The sequence below is a fragment of the Corvus cornix genome, chromosome 5 (genome assembly GCF_000738735.6).
Source record: "Corvus cornix cornix isolate S_Up_H32 chromosome 5, ASM73873v5, whole genome shotgun sequence".
Taxonomy (NCBI): domain Eukaryota; kingdom Metazoa; phylum Chordata; class Aves; order Passeriformes; family Corvidae; genus Corvus; species Corvus cornix.
This window is the reverse complement of record NC_046335.1, coordinates 6,264,065-6,277,764: the sequence shown is the minus strand read 5'-3', so window position 1 is coordinate 6,277,764 and position 13,700 is coordinate 6,264,065. Positions and strand designations below refer to the sequence as shown.

Genomic DNA, 13,700 nt, shown 5'->3' with positions numbered 1-13,700 from the left:
CAAGGTTATCTTTAGCCTCATCCAGCATTCTAGGAAAAGAAAAAGGTGTCCTCTGGAGTTTTTTGCAGCCTTGATAAAGAAGCATCCCACCACATGTCCTGCCATTTCTACCTGACGTCTGTGACATTTAAAGATATGTTTTTGGAGCTTGTCCCTCTCCATAACCTATTGTTTAATTAGTGCCACTGGAAATACAGCAACAGAAGTTAATAGAGGGATCTTAAGTTGAGTAGATGGAGCAGGGAGGATGGAGTGACTCTTGGGCATGGCTGCCACACCAGAACAGAGAAGTTTGGAAAAGGTGAACAAGAAGGGGTTTGATGAAAAGTTAATGAAAAGGGGCGTGGGAGGGCAAGTAGCAAGTCTAGGTTTCAAAACAAGGTTGGGAAATGAGTAGAAAAATTCAGATTGGTTGGGACGGAGGGAAGTGGGGAGCAGAAGTCCTGGCAACACTGTCCAGACAGATCAGTCACACAGTATTTGCTTGTGCACAGCTGGTTTAGGTGAGCTACAGCTCACTTGAAACAAAGGTGTTACCCTCCACCCTCCAATTACCCGGAGTAAGGTTTCCCTGGAGCTTGGAGCAGCGCTCAGCAGGAGCATCTTTTAAACCTCACCACTCTAAGGAAAGCCCTGAAGATGCCAGACCTGGGGGGGGGGAAACAATGAATGATTCACAAATGGGTGTGGTTCACCTTCCAAACGTGACTTCTATCAGCATTCCCAAGCTGATTGTAATTGAGCTGCTCCTGATTTGCGTTTGTTTAAATGAAAGGAAAACCAGACATTTTTTCAGGGACAGCAGTACTGGCACCTAGGAAAGAGCTGCTCCAGCAACAGCTCCTGGTGTGATAAAGATTTCAAACTTTAAGCAGTGGAGTGTAGGTGACCTCAGTGTGACTTGCTGGACCAAGACTTAAGCACAGGAATGAGCAGGTGCTGTAAGCAGGATGAAAAAATAAATACATTGATTTTTCCACAGAGGAATGATGTCCTCTGGGAGAAGCATTGCTGCTTGTGCCAACCAGGGCAGGAGTGTGCGGCACACCGGGATGTGCTCTGCAGAGCCCGCTCCGGCTCTGGATGAACACTGATTTTCCATCTCTTAGTCCCTTCTACGATCCTTTCCTGTCTGCAGCAGCATGCAAAATTAGCAGAGGCCGAAGCAATGGATGGAGAAATTCCTTCCAAGATTTTACTGTCCATAACTTCAAATGTACTGTCCTAATGAAGAAACGGCTGGAGGGAGGACGGCGGCTGGGTCAGGAATAGGGCAGAGCTTACCCAGAAACTCGGGTGTGGTGTGGCGTCTCACGGCACTGACTCACCTGCGCCTCTGGGGCTCCGGCGCGGCAGAGCCGGGTCCCTGAATACCGTGCGAGAAAGGAGGTCTCCAGCCACAAATTCGCCTCCTGTTGCCTCGCACGGAGAGAGGGGGGAATCCTCCAAAAAAATGTCTTGATGGCTTCAGGCAAGGCTGATGGCATTTTACACGTTACTTCGCACTTTGCGTTTATCTTTTGCGGGCCAAATGCGGCCGCCTTCCAGTGTGCCACACAAGCATTCCCGAGTGTTTTCCCTCAACCCCAACCGCTGGGAAAAGAACAAACCCCAAAGAACAACCACAAACAAAACAATGTATAGGTGCCAAACCAGCGCCTTTGGGGATTTTCGGCGAGTTTCGCTCAGGGCAGAACTTCTCCGGGGACCAGCGGAGGAGGGGGCACGCTCGGCGGGGCGCGGTGCCGCCGCCAGCCCCCGCATCCTCCCCGTCCCCTCCCGCCGCCGCTGTCCCCCCCATCCCCGGGCGTCCCCCGGCCCGGCGGGGCGGGCGCGCAGGCGCAGGGGGGGCGGGCGCGGCGCTGGGTGCGCGGAGCGCGGCGCGGCCCCAGACCGCGCTGCAGCCGCCGCGGGGGCGCCACTACCATGAGCGGCCGCGGCCGCCCCTGCGCGACTCACGGGCACCGGGCGCTGCCGCCGCCGCCGCCGGCCCCCCCCGCCGCCGCCGCCGCCGCCGCTGCCGCCGCGCACCCCCGGCCCCCGAGCCCGGCGCTGCAGGATGCCGGGGGGCAAGAGAGGGCTGGTGGCACCGCAGAACACCTTCCTGGAGAACATCGTCCGGCGCTCCAGCGGTGAGAGATCCCCCGTCATCCATCCATCCAGCCAGCCATCCATCCATCCGCCCGTCCATGCATCCCTCCGTCCCTCCGGCTTCTCGCCCCGGCGTTGCCACGCTGGTGGGTCCGTGCCAAAGCGGTGCCTTCAAGGAACGGGATCCGCTCGTCCCCTCCGGAGCATCCCGTCGCGGTCCTTGCCGTCTCCCCGCACTTCTTACATCGCTGTCGCTGCTGCCAATTTGAACCCTTTTCCCTTTTTTTTTAAATGAGACAATAAATTGTAATCCTCTCCGCTCATCGGGTCATTTCCCCCTCCCCCCCTTCTTCTTGTTCTTTAGTTTTGTAATAATTAGGACTTGCAGTCATTTCTATTCGGGGGGTTCAAAGTTTTTTGCAATTCTGTGACACTTTGAAGTCTGTGGCAAAGGTACTGGGAAAGCGGTGAGGGAGTGACTGTGGTTTGGATGATTGTAATGCTGTGGCTGAGCAAATGGGAAAAGAACTGTCTGCAGTTGGTCATTTACGGCTCCTCTGTTAGGTGAATATTTACAGGGCTAGTTCAGGACTGTGTGGTATCCAATTATTCCTTGCTGCAGGAGTTAATTTCACCCTTGCATCCAGCGCAAAGCACTCATTAAGAGCGCTCTACACAGCTGCATTAAAGTTACGATATGTTTGCAGCCCACTGTCTCTTTGGGTGTGCTGATGTAGATGCTGCTTTAGGCAAGTCCTGTGCTAGTTGCATGCATTTTTTAATGTCGTTTCTGCACTGGCACTTAACCACTGTGACACAGGAGTGTTTGCAAAAATGTGCTTTGGATTTGCTGAAAGGTAACTCCTTGGTCAGCCCAAGTTTAGGGTGACCCTGCCCTGGGGAAGCCCTGCTATGCCAGTGTACACCTGGTGACAGGAGTGGGAAAGGTGGGCAGAGCAGAGCATTGTGATGAGGTACCACATTTAGTATTAATCAAGACACCAGTGGCATGTGAAATCATGCTGAAAAGTGTTCCTTTCCACCTTTCCATATTGCACAGTGCTGGATGTACCCCACATTCATACCAGTATGGTCTGGTGTGCTGGCTTGGAGTTGATTTTGACAGCAGGTAGTGAATTGGTGATTCATGGATTTTCCTCCTGAGCAGGAGTGAGATGAGTTGGAATTTGTTTTAAAATGTTGCATGTTAAAATGCCAGCTTTGTATTGAGCCATCAGCCACTTCTGGGGGCTTCCTCCCTCTGGTCTTGCCTCTGTCAGTTCTGTGGCTGGCAGCTGACTCCTTGTCAATCCCTGGAGCTGCACAATCTCCAAGAGCTGGTTTCCCACAATAGTGTATTTATTTCCCAGAATATTAAATGCAGGAGTAATTAATAGGCATTTATACAGCACTTTCCCTCTGACAATTTCAAAGTGTTGGGTGGAATTTAATTACACTTCACGGCTCCTTGTGGAAGAGGACATACTGAGGCTTTCTCAACCTGTTCTTCAAATTGTGGCGTAAATGGGGACTTGGGGCATCACAGCTGATTTCCCTAGGTCATGCAGCATGTTGGTGGCAGGGCTGGGAGCATGGTTTGGGAATGCCATGGTTTTGTATTGTGCTCTAATTAAATCACACATCCTCCCTGATGAAAGCTCAGTAAAGCCTGGAGCTATCAAAAATTGGAAAAGTTCAGAAGGCTTTCGAACATTATACTTTAAAAGCACGTATCCCCTCCAGTTTTTAACCTGGTCTGATTTAGGAGCATAAATCATGCTGATCTGGCAATTCATTTTGCTTTTTCTGTGCCGCTGATGATGTCTAAGCTTGATGTTAGCTAGAGAGGCAAATTTTCCCTGTTGGACACAACGAAGAAAGTAGATTGGGAATTTGTATTTAACTCATGTAAGTTGTCAGTGTTGTGAGCTGAAACATGATTTAATTCTTATTTTTGTCATCCAGGACATAGCCTTATTTGTCCTTTATAGAAATAGTAATTTTCATTGGATTCAGCACTGTTTAATCCAAACTTAATAGTATACAGTGGAGCAAATCTGGTTCAAGTATCTCCTGCCAGTGCTTGGTAGAAGACAAGGATTTGGTCTGCTGACTGTCTGCTGGGCTTGTTTTTACACTTGAATTCACCAGGTTCCAAAGGATTTTTCACTGACAGTTAGAGGAATGGGATGAAGGAAAGACTGATGATTGTTTTTTTAAATACATCTTCAACATGCCCCCCCCCCCTCCAAAAAAAAAAAAAAAAGCCTTTCTGTCACTGTTCCTGGTTCAGGAACATTCTCCTTTGAGATTTGTCACGTTTTTGCAATCCCATTGCACTTCTTGATCATAAATCTTTTCTGAACAACCAAGAGAAGGTTTGTAGATACAGGTAATAACTTCTATTAGGTTTAGAATTACTTCTATGGGTACTGCTGGAAAAAATTAGGCAGGTATTTCAGCAGATAGACTCTTCTTCAGGTGAAATGGAAGCAATGGCTTCAAAATGAAGTGTAGATGGAGACAAATTACTCAGAGTTACCAGAGATGGATCCTAATAACAAAATTTACAGACAAAATTGTAATAATTTTACAATGTGGAAAGTCAGAACTGGGAGCAGGTGTAGTGGGAACACGGTGTGCAGGCTTGGTGTGGTGTCTGACCTGGTGTTAAAATCAATCATATATTGAATTTTCAGCATTATTTGGGCACTTTCTCTTTAGGAATGTTGTGAACCCTTCCTTTTTACCTCAGCTTTGGCTGCTTATCAGGTTAAAGTTGTGGGAGAAGCGCTCACAGTGTGCAGCCATGAGCAAAGCACCAAGGAGCTGAGCAGAAAGGAACGGGGTGGCCGTGAAAAGGGGTGACTGTGGCTCTTTGCCCTCTGTGTTGGAGAGTGGGAGAGCAGGGCTGCCCTGCTGGATGCCCTTCTCCCAGCCAATGTGTTTGGGAAGGACGGAGCAGCTGTCAAAGTGATGGAGAGGTGCCACGGTGTCTCCTTGCCCTGGGAAAGTCTCTTTTGGAGACAATATTACATCTTGGAGCTTGTGAAGTGTTTTATTGGGCAGCATCACAGGTTGCAGGTGCTTCCCAAAGCATGGGGTGGTGCATGGCAGCCTCTGCTTTGCAGGTTCTTTGCCCACACCGCAGCTGAGCTCCACTTAAGGAGAGCCAAAGCCCGTGGGGAGCAGCGGGGTCTGTCTTTAGGGCTGCTGTGGTTGGTGAAAGGGACAAGCCCTGAGGACACCCAGACCTGTCTTCAGGGTAATCTCAGTGCACTCTCTGCAATCTTTTTTTTTTTTCCTTCTTTTAAAGCACAGTGAAAATACACTGAGGCTTATCTGAGGCTCACAAAGATTTGATATGATCTTGCTACAGCCTTGGCTGTGCCCTAGATCTTAAGAGCACCAGGTGTTTTGCTGAGCTGAAAGAAGAGGTGTTTTGTGAGAGCACTGAGCTAAATCACATTAAGGTGACTGCCTTTTACTGCCATTAGTATTTGGGATGTTTAATAAGGATGATCCTAAGGGCAGTGTTCTCTCCCAAGATGTTCTGAGCAGTCTGTGCCCATTATTACTGACATTATTGTCTGCTTCTTCAGTGCATTCAGAGCTCCTACTGATACTGACCTGTGCTCAGCACTGTGGAAGTGCAGGGATTCATTGACCTGTCCCATGGGCAGAGTCATCCAGTGAGTTGAGCCATGCACATCTGTCTTGCCTTCACAGATTGTATCAGCAGAAAAATTAAATACATGTTAATGGCATAATTTGCTTTTATGGTAAGAGCATGAATTTGTGGAAAGGGTAACTTTGGGACTCGGCAGCAATCTGCAATAAAGACTGCTAACAGTTTGGAAGAGGGGATGAATTTTGTGAAAAACTGTATATAATCTTACATGATAAGAGTCATCACTATTGGATATTGTTTCTGTTGCAATAACTCTTAGAAGCTTCCTCGTGAAAGCGGGTCTTTCACAAGTGCATTTTGGCACTGGAAGGAAATCATAGCTCTGTAAGGCTTACATGGGAATTTCAGCGTGAGTTTTAATGAAGCTAGCATTCAATTCCCTTTATGCCATGTTCCTGAAAAGCAGGTCCTTCACACAGACCTTTCTGCCCTTCTGGGTCCCTGTGACTGATGGGTGAAAGGATCAGCGCTGTTCACACGTGACTGCTGTCAAGGCAGGTTACCTGGAAAGGGAGGGAAAACAAGTGTCACATGTGTAGCAGTAAGACACCTTTTTAATTTTTATTCTGCTGGTATTACAGATAAAATAAATGTTTCTTGGCTCTTCTTCTTACTAGCTTGTGTAGGGTTCCTGTCTTACAGGCGGGGACGTGGGACGTGATACATGTGGGCTTCTCTCCGCTATATTAAAATGAGCTGCATTTTCATCTGGCACCAATTAAATCACACATGCTGCAGAGAGAAAGTTCTTTAAAGTGAGGTACTTCAAGTTTACTGGATGTCTGTCACTGGGGATCCTCCAAGGAAAATGTAGAGCTCAGCAGTTCCCTAAATCCCTGCATAAAAGCAGGATGCACTGTGCGGTGAAAGTTTCCATCCCCCAGTTCAGCTCAGAAGTTATCAAAGGGATGACCAAGGAGCTGATGTCATTAGGGCTTTCTTTGGCATTCGAAGGCACAGGGTTCCTTCTGCAGTTTCTGTGACTGCTGGGCGCTTGCTGACATGTAAATCAATGCAAAGTGGATTTTTACACTGACAAGCATTACTAGATGACATATGTGAGGAGTTTTCAATTGCAGACACCCTGTTTTCCTTCCTTTTCAAGTGGGCTCGCTGAGTGCAGATGGATTAAGCATATCAGACTGCTGCTGAAACTGGGGGAGTTCTGCATGGTCTGAAATGTTTATTTTTACTTAAAAAAAAAAAGTTATGGAAGCTCTGTGCCATTTTATTAATTTAGAAACTTAAAGAATGCCATATTGTTAGCTAAAGGAAAATCTGGATTTACGTGAGATATGATCAGTCTCATTTCTAATTGTGGGTCCTCTTCTCATTCTCATTCTCATTCTCATTCTCATTCTCATTCTCATTCTCATTCTCATTCTCATTCTCTTTTTGTTTATTTCGTTCTGTGGTGGGTGGGGTGGTGGGAGAGGTAGCCTTTCCTTTGGGGGGAAGCTTGAATGCTGCTGAGCACTTGCCACAAGAGGTCACTGCAAGAGTTGCTGCATTCCCAGGTTAATGTTGAAACCTGAGAGAAGGAAAAAAATTAAATTGATTTTTTTTTTTTTTGAGGAAACATTCTGATTTTTTTATTGCAGTTGGAAGGAATATACAGCCAAAGAATAATGTCAGGAAGTGGAAATACATTTAATTAGCCTGTTTTACAGGGTGCTGTCTGGTGGTGAACTGGGATTTTAAGTTATTCTCTTGGATAGCTGAAGGAAATAGGATTTTCTGATTCGATAACATTAAATAATAGAAGATTTTGGAGTTGGTACTCTAATAATCTGCTTTTCAGATAAAAAACCAGGACAATACTTGTTTAATCAGCACACTCAGGGGACTGGCTATTGCAAATGCTAAGCCCCGGGTATCCCAAGTGGCCAGGGACTGACTCCACACCCGGGAGGGGTTCTGGGACCAGTCCTGTTGAAAGCTTTGCTTCAGCCACTGGCACAGAGAGGAGAGCACAGGAGATGCAGCCGATTTTCTGCCCAAACATGTTTCTTTTTGAGAAGCAGCCAGGCTCTGTGGAACTGCAGCTGGGACTTGCTGTGGGCTCAGTGTTTGCAAGAGGAGCCCCGTGTCTGAACAGCTCCTGTTACCACAATTACCACAATCTTCTCCTCTGGGAATGTGAAGCCAGCGCTCTCATTTGTGTAAAGCTGGAAGTCTGGATTCTGGTTGCTCCCTGAGGGTGCCTGTGTGCCTTGAGTGAGAGCTGCAGCATGCTCCAGTTTAAATTTAGTCTCAGTACATCTATGTTGTGTTCTGCATAATTTTAATAGAGAGCAGATTCAGCAGTGGCATTTGGATGATAACCAGGATAGGTGAGGGTTAGTTTAATTCTAGGATAAATGGATGTGTGGGGGAGAAACTGTGATCAGAATTGTACGAAATGTCATTTTTCAGGTAATTCATAGAGATGCTCTCATGTCCTTATTGCCTCAGAGCTCTTCCTCGGGTCAGCGATGTGCCACGGTAAAGGCTGGGGCTGTTTGTGGGCTTCCACATTCCAAATGATTACAGTTAATTTTCTAAGTTTTCAGGAGGTAAATTTCAGGCAGACTCTTAATTTTTCTTCTTGAGCTCGCTTGCTAAATTGCTGAAAGCTGCTGTGTTCCCAGCTGAGCGACTTACATGTGGATTTAATATTTCAGCCAGTGCTGGATTATTCGTCTTCTGTTTTATTTGAGGAGCACGTTTTTGGGGCAGGAAATGGATCATTTCAGCATAGTCACCTTGCTCTGGGTTTAGTCCTCGTTGCATCTTCATAATATTAGTTTTAAATAAAGACAACACTGGCACAGAAAGGTGACGTAAAGAGTTGGTCCGTGGAGAATTTTTTTTTTCAGGCAAGCAACACTTAATGTACTGGGTAAATTGGATGGCACTGATGTTTTGCATGCTTTAAAGACACTGGGGAAATTATAGCTTTGTTAGAAAACAGCACTGTGGTTTTACAGACTGGAGTACAAAGTGCTGTTGGAGGTTGCTGCTTCAAGAGCAGAGGTTCGTCTGCAGCCGACCCCAGAGCTGGAGGGATGTTGGTGCCTGTTGAGGCAGATTTTAGAGGGCTGTGCCCTCCAAAAGGGCTTAGGATCTTCCTCTGTACTCCATGGGGATGCAGCACATCTTGAGCATGTGGTTGGAGTCACCACAGACAACACTGGGCACTGTCAGGGCCAAGACCTGCTCAGGAAAGCTAAGAAAATTAAAAAAGAGAACTGTTTTTGGACACCCCTCCTGAATACACACACAGAGGAGCACCACCAGTTTTCCAAGATGCTCTGAACAAGTCTGCAGCAATATGCTGACCCTGTGTAGTTATGAGGAGAATTGGCTGACAGCAGTTGAAGTGGTTTGGGGCTTTTATATTAGCAAAAAAAGGCAATTTCCAGATTTTTCACAGCCCCTGTGAGGTCTGGGCTGCCTTTGCTCTGCAGTGGAAGGGTGGTAGTTCTGAAGGACAGCTCTGTGTAAAGTTGTTAGAGGTAGGAATTTGTTCATAGAGGGAAACACTGCTTCTTTTTGTTATTATAATCATTATTGTTGTGTTCTGCTACTACTTTATTTTCTTTACAGCATCTTTTCAGTGGTGACCTTTCTAAAAAAGGTCAGTTGCCTGTTTCCTTGAGAAGAGATGGAATTCTCAGAAATGGTGATTTAAACAATTTTGGTTGCAAGTGGTACCCAAGCATTCTTGAGAAAAGATGATTAGAGACAACGTTTCTCACTTGGTTAAGCATATCTTCTGGAATGATTTAGCTGTTCTTGCTCTCCTGTCATTACATAACATGAATTTTACACTGCTTTGGGCATTTCGTTAGTTAAAAAAATTGCTCGCACACTGTGGTCTTTTTATTTTATTTTAATAGCAAGCACAAGGCTGAGCACTGTGTTGAGTGCTAGCTACTGCAAGGTAGAGTAAGATTAAAGGCTTGCTGCTCTACAGCATAGGCTGCTTTCACACAAAAGAGCCTTTTTACAAAATAGAAGCATGGAAACAGCAAATGCAGTGGCTTTTAAAAAATTATTTTCCTCAATTGTGTTTTCCAACCTGAAGTTTTGCTGACTGTATGCCTCTAATACCCCGTTTCCTTGCCATCAGCATTGAACCTTGTAAATAAGAGAGTTATATTAGCTAATAAAAGGCCCACTGCCTCCCTCAGAGGAATCTGGCAACTCTGACACAGACGAGTCTGCTGGCAGACCCTGCTTTCCTTACAGACAGACTCTGGTGCTTGGAGGTGTCTACTCAAGGAGCATACACAACCGACAGAGTTGTGATTTGGGCTCTCTACAGTACATCAGAAAGGGGAATGGCTGGAGAAGATGGTTGATGGAGGCAACGACACCAAGACAAGCTTAGAAATAATAAAAATTGACCTTTTATCTGTAAGGAAATGCGAAGTGCACTTTCAGTGCGTCAGAGAAATCCAAGAAGGATGAACACATCATTGGAGATTTCAGGACAATCATTGTGTGAGTTTTGAAATCAGCTGCATAGAAATGTTTTCAGTACGAGATACCACACCATGGTTATCTGGATCCCAGTTTCCTGGAGTTCCACCATATATTGGATCAGGCCAGCATCTCTCAGAGTCACTGTCCTACTTTCAGCAGTGACCAGTGTCTTGTGGACCAGTGGGGAAGTCCCCAGCCTCTGTAGTAAAATACTTGTGAGATTGAGAGTTGCTGTACAAGGAGAGAGAAGATTTCCCTTTCTGGGCCACAGCATGGACACTGCACAAGTTTTAGTTTCCAGCCCCTTACAGCAGAACATCAGCTGTATTTATGCCCTGCCATTCTTAACTTTGGCTATCCTTGGCAATCCCTGTTGTGATCTTTCCATGAAGTTGTGACATAATTAAAGTAAGTTCATGTGTTCTGGTGTTGGTGTAGTGGCTGGAGTCAGTAATATCCAGTTATGAGTAACTAAACTCTCTTAAGAAACACTTGTTATTGAGAATACCTCCAATATAACATATTCTCTCAAGAGACTTGCTTGCAGAATACAGCTCTTTTCTGTTGGATCTGACAGGACTATGGCTGTAGAGATCCCAGTGCTGGTGTCCTTGCCATGCCCATCACCCTGCCATTTCCAGACCTTTTGTTGGCTCCTTTTCTTTTTCTTCTGAAGAAGGCACAAAACACCCCTTTCATCTGTTGAAGACTGGAGCAGGGAAGGAGAAGCTGCGTCTCCTATGAAGGGAGTCTGAACACCTCCATCCTTGGCTGCCCTGTGGCAACTGGAGATGGAGATAAAATGAGGTTTTTTCTAGCCCTTGTCTCTTACACCTGGTTTAGGCAGACAACTAGGAATTGGACAGAGTGGAGTTTGCCATAGAGTCATGGAAATCATAACCAAAGACACAACTGTGATGATCTTTATTAGCCAGGAAATTGTGAATTTGAATTGCAGAAATACAGAAGTCAGACATGCAGGTGGATTTAGTCCAGGGGTGGCTGTGAATCCATCCTCAGGGAAGGGAACTGAAGAAATGGACTTTCAATGAGTAGTTAGTGATGATGAGATGATTTTATAAAATTATGGTCAAAAAAAGAGAGGTTCTCTCAAAGTGTCCTGTCATCCAGTACATAGTTTGGATTTTTACAGCTGGGTATGGACTGGCTCATGTAGAATTAAATCTGCCTGGAGTTATGGTCTGTAACTGTAGAAATATGGAAGAATTAATTGTGTCTTGGTTGAATAAAATAACATGGCTCCTGATAAAATATAGGGTAGGTTAAATACAGAGAGTCCTGTGGATACTGAGATTTGGGTACACAATAAAACCCAAGGGTCAGACACTGACCTGTTCTTCCTTCAATTTTATCAAGTTGCTCAGTGAGCAGCAGCATTAATGAAATGTGGATCCCTGTGGTTTTGTGCCCACAGCTGGATTTATTGATCTCTAACAAGAGGCAAACATTGAATCAAGATTTTCCTTCAGCTGGAATTGGACACACACACACACACACAGATACTGGTAGTGGACCTGGCAGTGCTGGGTTTGTAGTTGGGCTCAATCATCTTGGAGGTCTTTTCCAGCCTAAAAGATTCTACAATTCATATTCCTGTGCTGAGCATGGATGAATGAGCTTTACTCGCTTAGGAGACAAGGGTAAAAAACAGAAGTCAATTAAGTAAATTTAGTCAATTAAGTAAAGGAAAATTCAAGGGGAGAAAAGAAAACGCCTTGTAATATCTGGTCAGGCTTCTATTCTATATACTATGGATCTGATCTAACCTTAAAAATTAGAAATACTAATATCTACCAAGATTTTTCTAGTGTCTTTTTTTTACCACAAATTTTACAGGATTTAGAATAAAAAACAAAACAAACCCACAACAATTTATCAATAGCTTGGGTTTATGTTTTGTCCCCTCCCAGGTTTCTTGTGGATTTGATCAGCTTGGTGAATGCTTTATCAAATATTTTGAGACCCTCAGGTGCAAAGAAGTATAAAATCCACAGAAGACAACCATTAAATGCTGTTTATCTGGCTGCATCACGTGTGTACGTGTGCTGTGTGCTCCGTGCCCTGAAACAGTGATGTGGTGGGAATGCACAATCGAGTTAATGTCTGTGGATGGGGAGGCTTTGCAGCAGGAGGGTTTTCTGCTTCTGGACTGTGGCCCTCTGGGGAGCTCAGGCATGTGCAGAGCATCCCTGAGTGCATCATTGCCAGGCTGTGCCCTTTGTGCTGAGATGTGTGAGCAGAATTTTGGCCAAAGATGGTTCTATAAGGACAGTCTTTCCAAATCTAACCTGAGGGTCGTTGCAACCTTGGGTTGTTTCCCTGTGGGATGGGAAATCCAGAATTGCTGATGCTCCCAGCATCTCTAGCTCCTGGAGCATGGTGGTGATGGGGTGGCAACCATGGGGAGAGCTCGGTGGGTTTGGGAGGCTGGGGGTGTCTCCCCTTTTCTAAACTGGAGGTGCTGCCTAATAACAAAAGGCAGAAAACCTTGCAACAGTGTTAAAGTGGTAGGATAAAAAGCAACTCTTTAATGAAAGCTTTCAGGTGCACAAATACGGCTCTGTGCACACGTGAACAAGGATTTCTACAATTTTTGTGAGGCTAATTAATTGGTATATCTGGCCAGTACATCCAACAGGAAATCAGTTACGCCACCAACCCACCCTCGGGTCAGCCCTTTGAGTTTGTCCAGGGGCTTCTTTGCCCTGTTTTCTTGTTATATCTCTTAAGTTCAGGTTGAAAACAAAATGTCCTTATCAGAAATTCTCCTCCTAAGTATAACACTAAACAGAACTTCAAGAATGTGTTAGAAAAGGGTTAGCTTATTATGAGAAAGGGCAGGAAAAGTACTAGAAAGTGTACAACTCTATATTAAAAATCTACAAGGCTAGAAATATATGAAAAGATATAAAAAGCTAAAAAATCTTTAGGCATCAGAGGAGATGCAGGTGTGGGGGGAACATCAGAACGGTGGGATGAGCTCCAGCAAACCTTTGGTCCCCAGGGGTTTAGGGTGTCCCCTGAGCTGGGCTGAGTCCTAGCAGAAGGGGCTGTGGGAATCCAGGGATATTTTATGTAGTGCTCAGGCTTTACTCCATGTCTCCTGCTGCTTGTAGCAAGGACATCTTCCTGTGGGCAGGAAAGCAAATTTTTAAAGTTGATATTTAGGCTTAAAGAATATTTGTGATGGATCTGAATAAATGCCTTGAGCTTAAAAGTGTTAGATTTCACAAAATCCAAACTTCTATTCCTCCCATTGACTGGCTTTTAAATATTTTAAAATCTGCTTTTCTGTAGAAAATCCAATAATCTCCAGATTATTTTTTTTCAAAATTCATGCTTATAAAGAAAAAAGAAATATTATTTTTTTTAGTACATGGTCCTTATTCAATCGAATAATATTTGCAGAATGTACAATCCAGTCTCA

General features: G+C 45.2%; 1 protein-coding gene across 1 annotated transcript in view; it reads left to right on the top strand.

Moving 5' to 3' along the window:
- The first annotated feature begins 2,026 nt into the window (after positions 1 to 2,026).
- KCNH5 (potassium voltage-gated channel subfamily H member 5) overlaps positions 2,027 to 13,700 on the top strand; it is a 162,568-nt gene continuing 150,894 nt past the window's right edge. Inside the window, exon 1 of the mRNA XM_039552922.1 lies at positions 2,027 to 2,132. Coding sequence (XP_039408856.1) covers positions 2,060 to 2,132 — 73 coding nt within the window. The 5' untranslated portion in view covers positions 2,027 to 2,059. The remainder of the gene's footprint in view (positions 2,133 to 13,700) is intronic.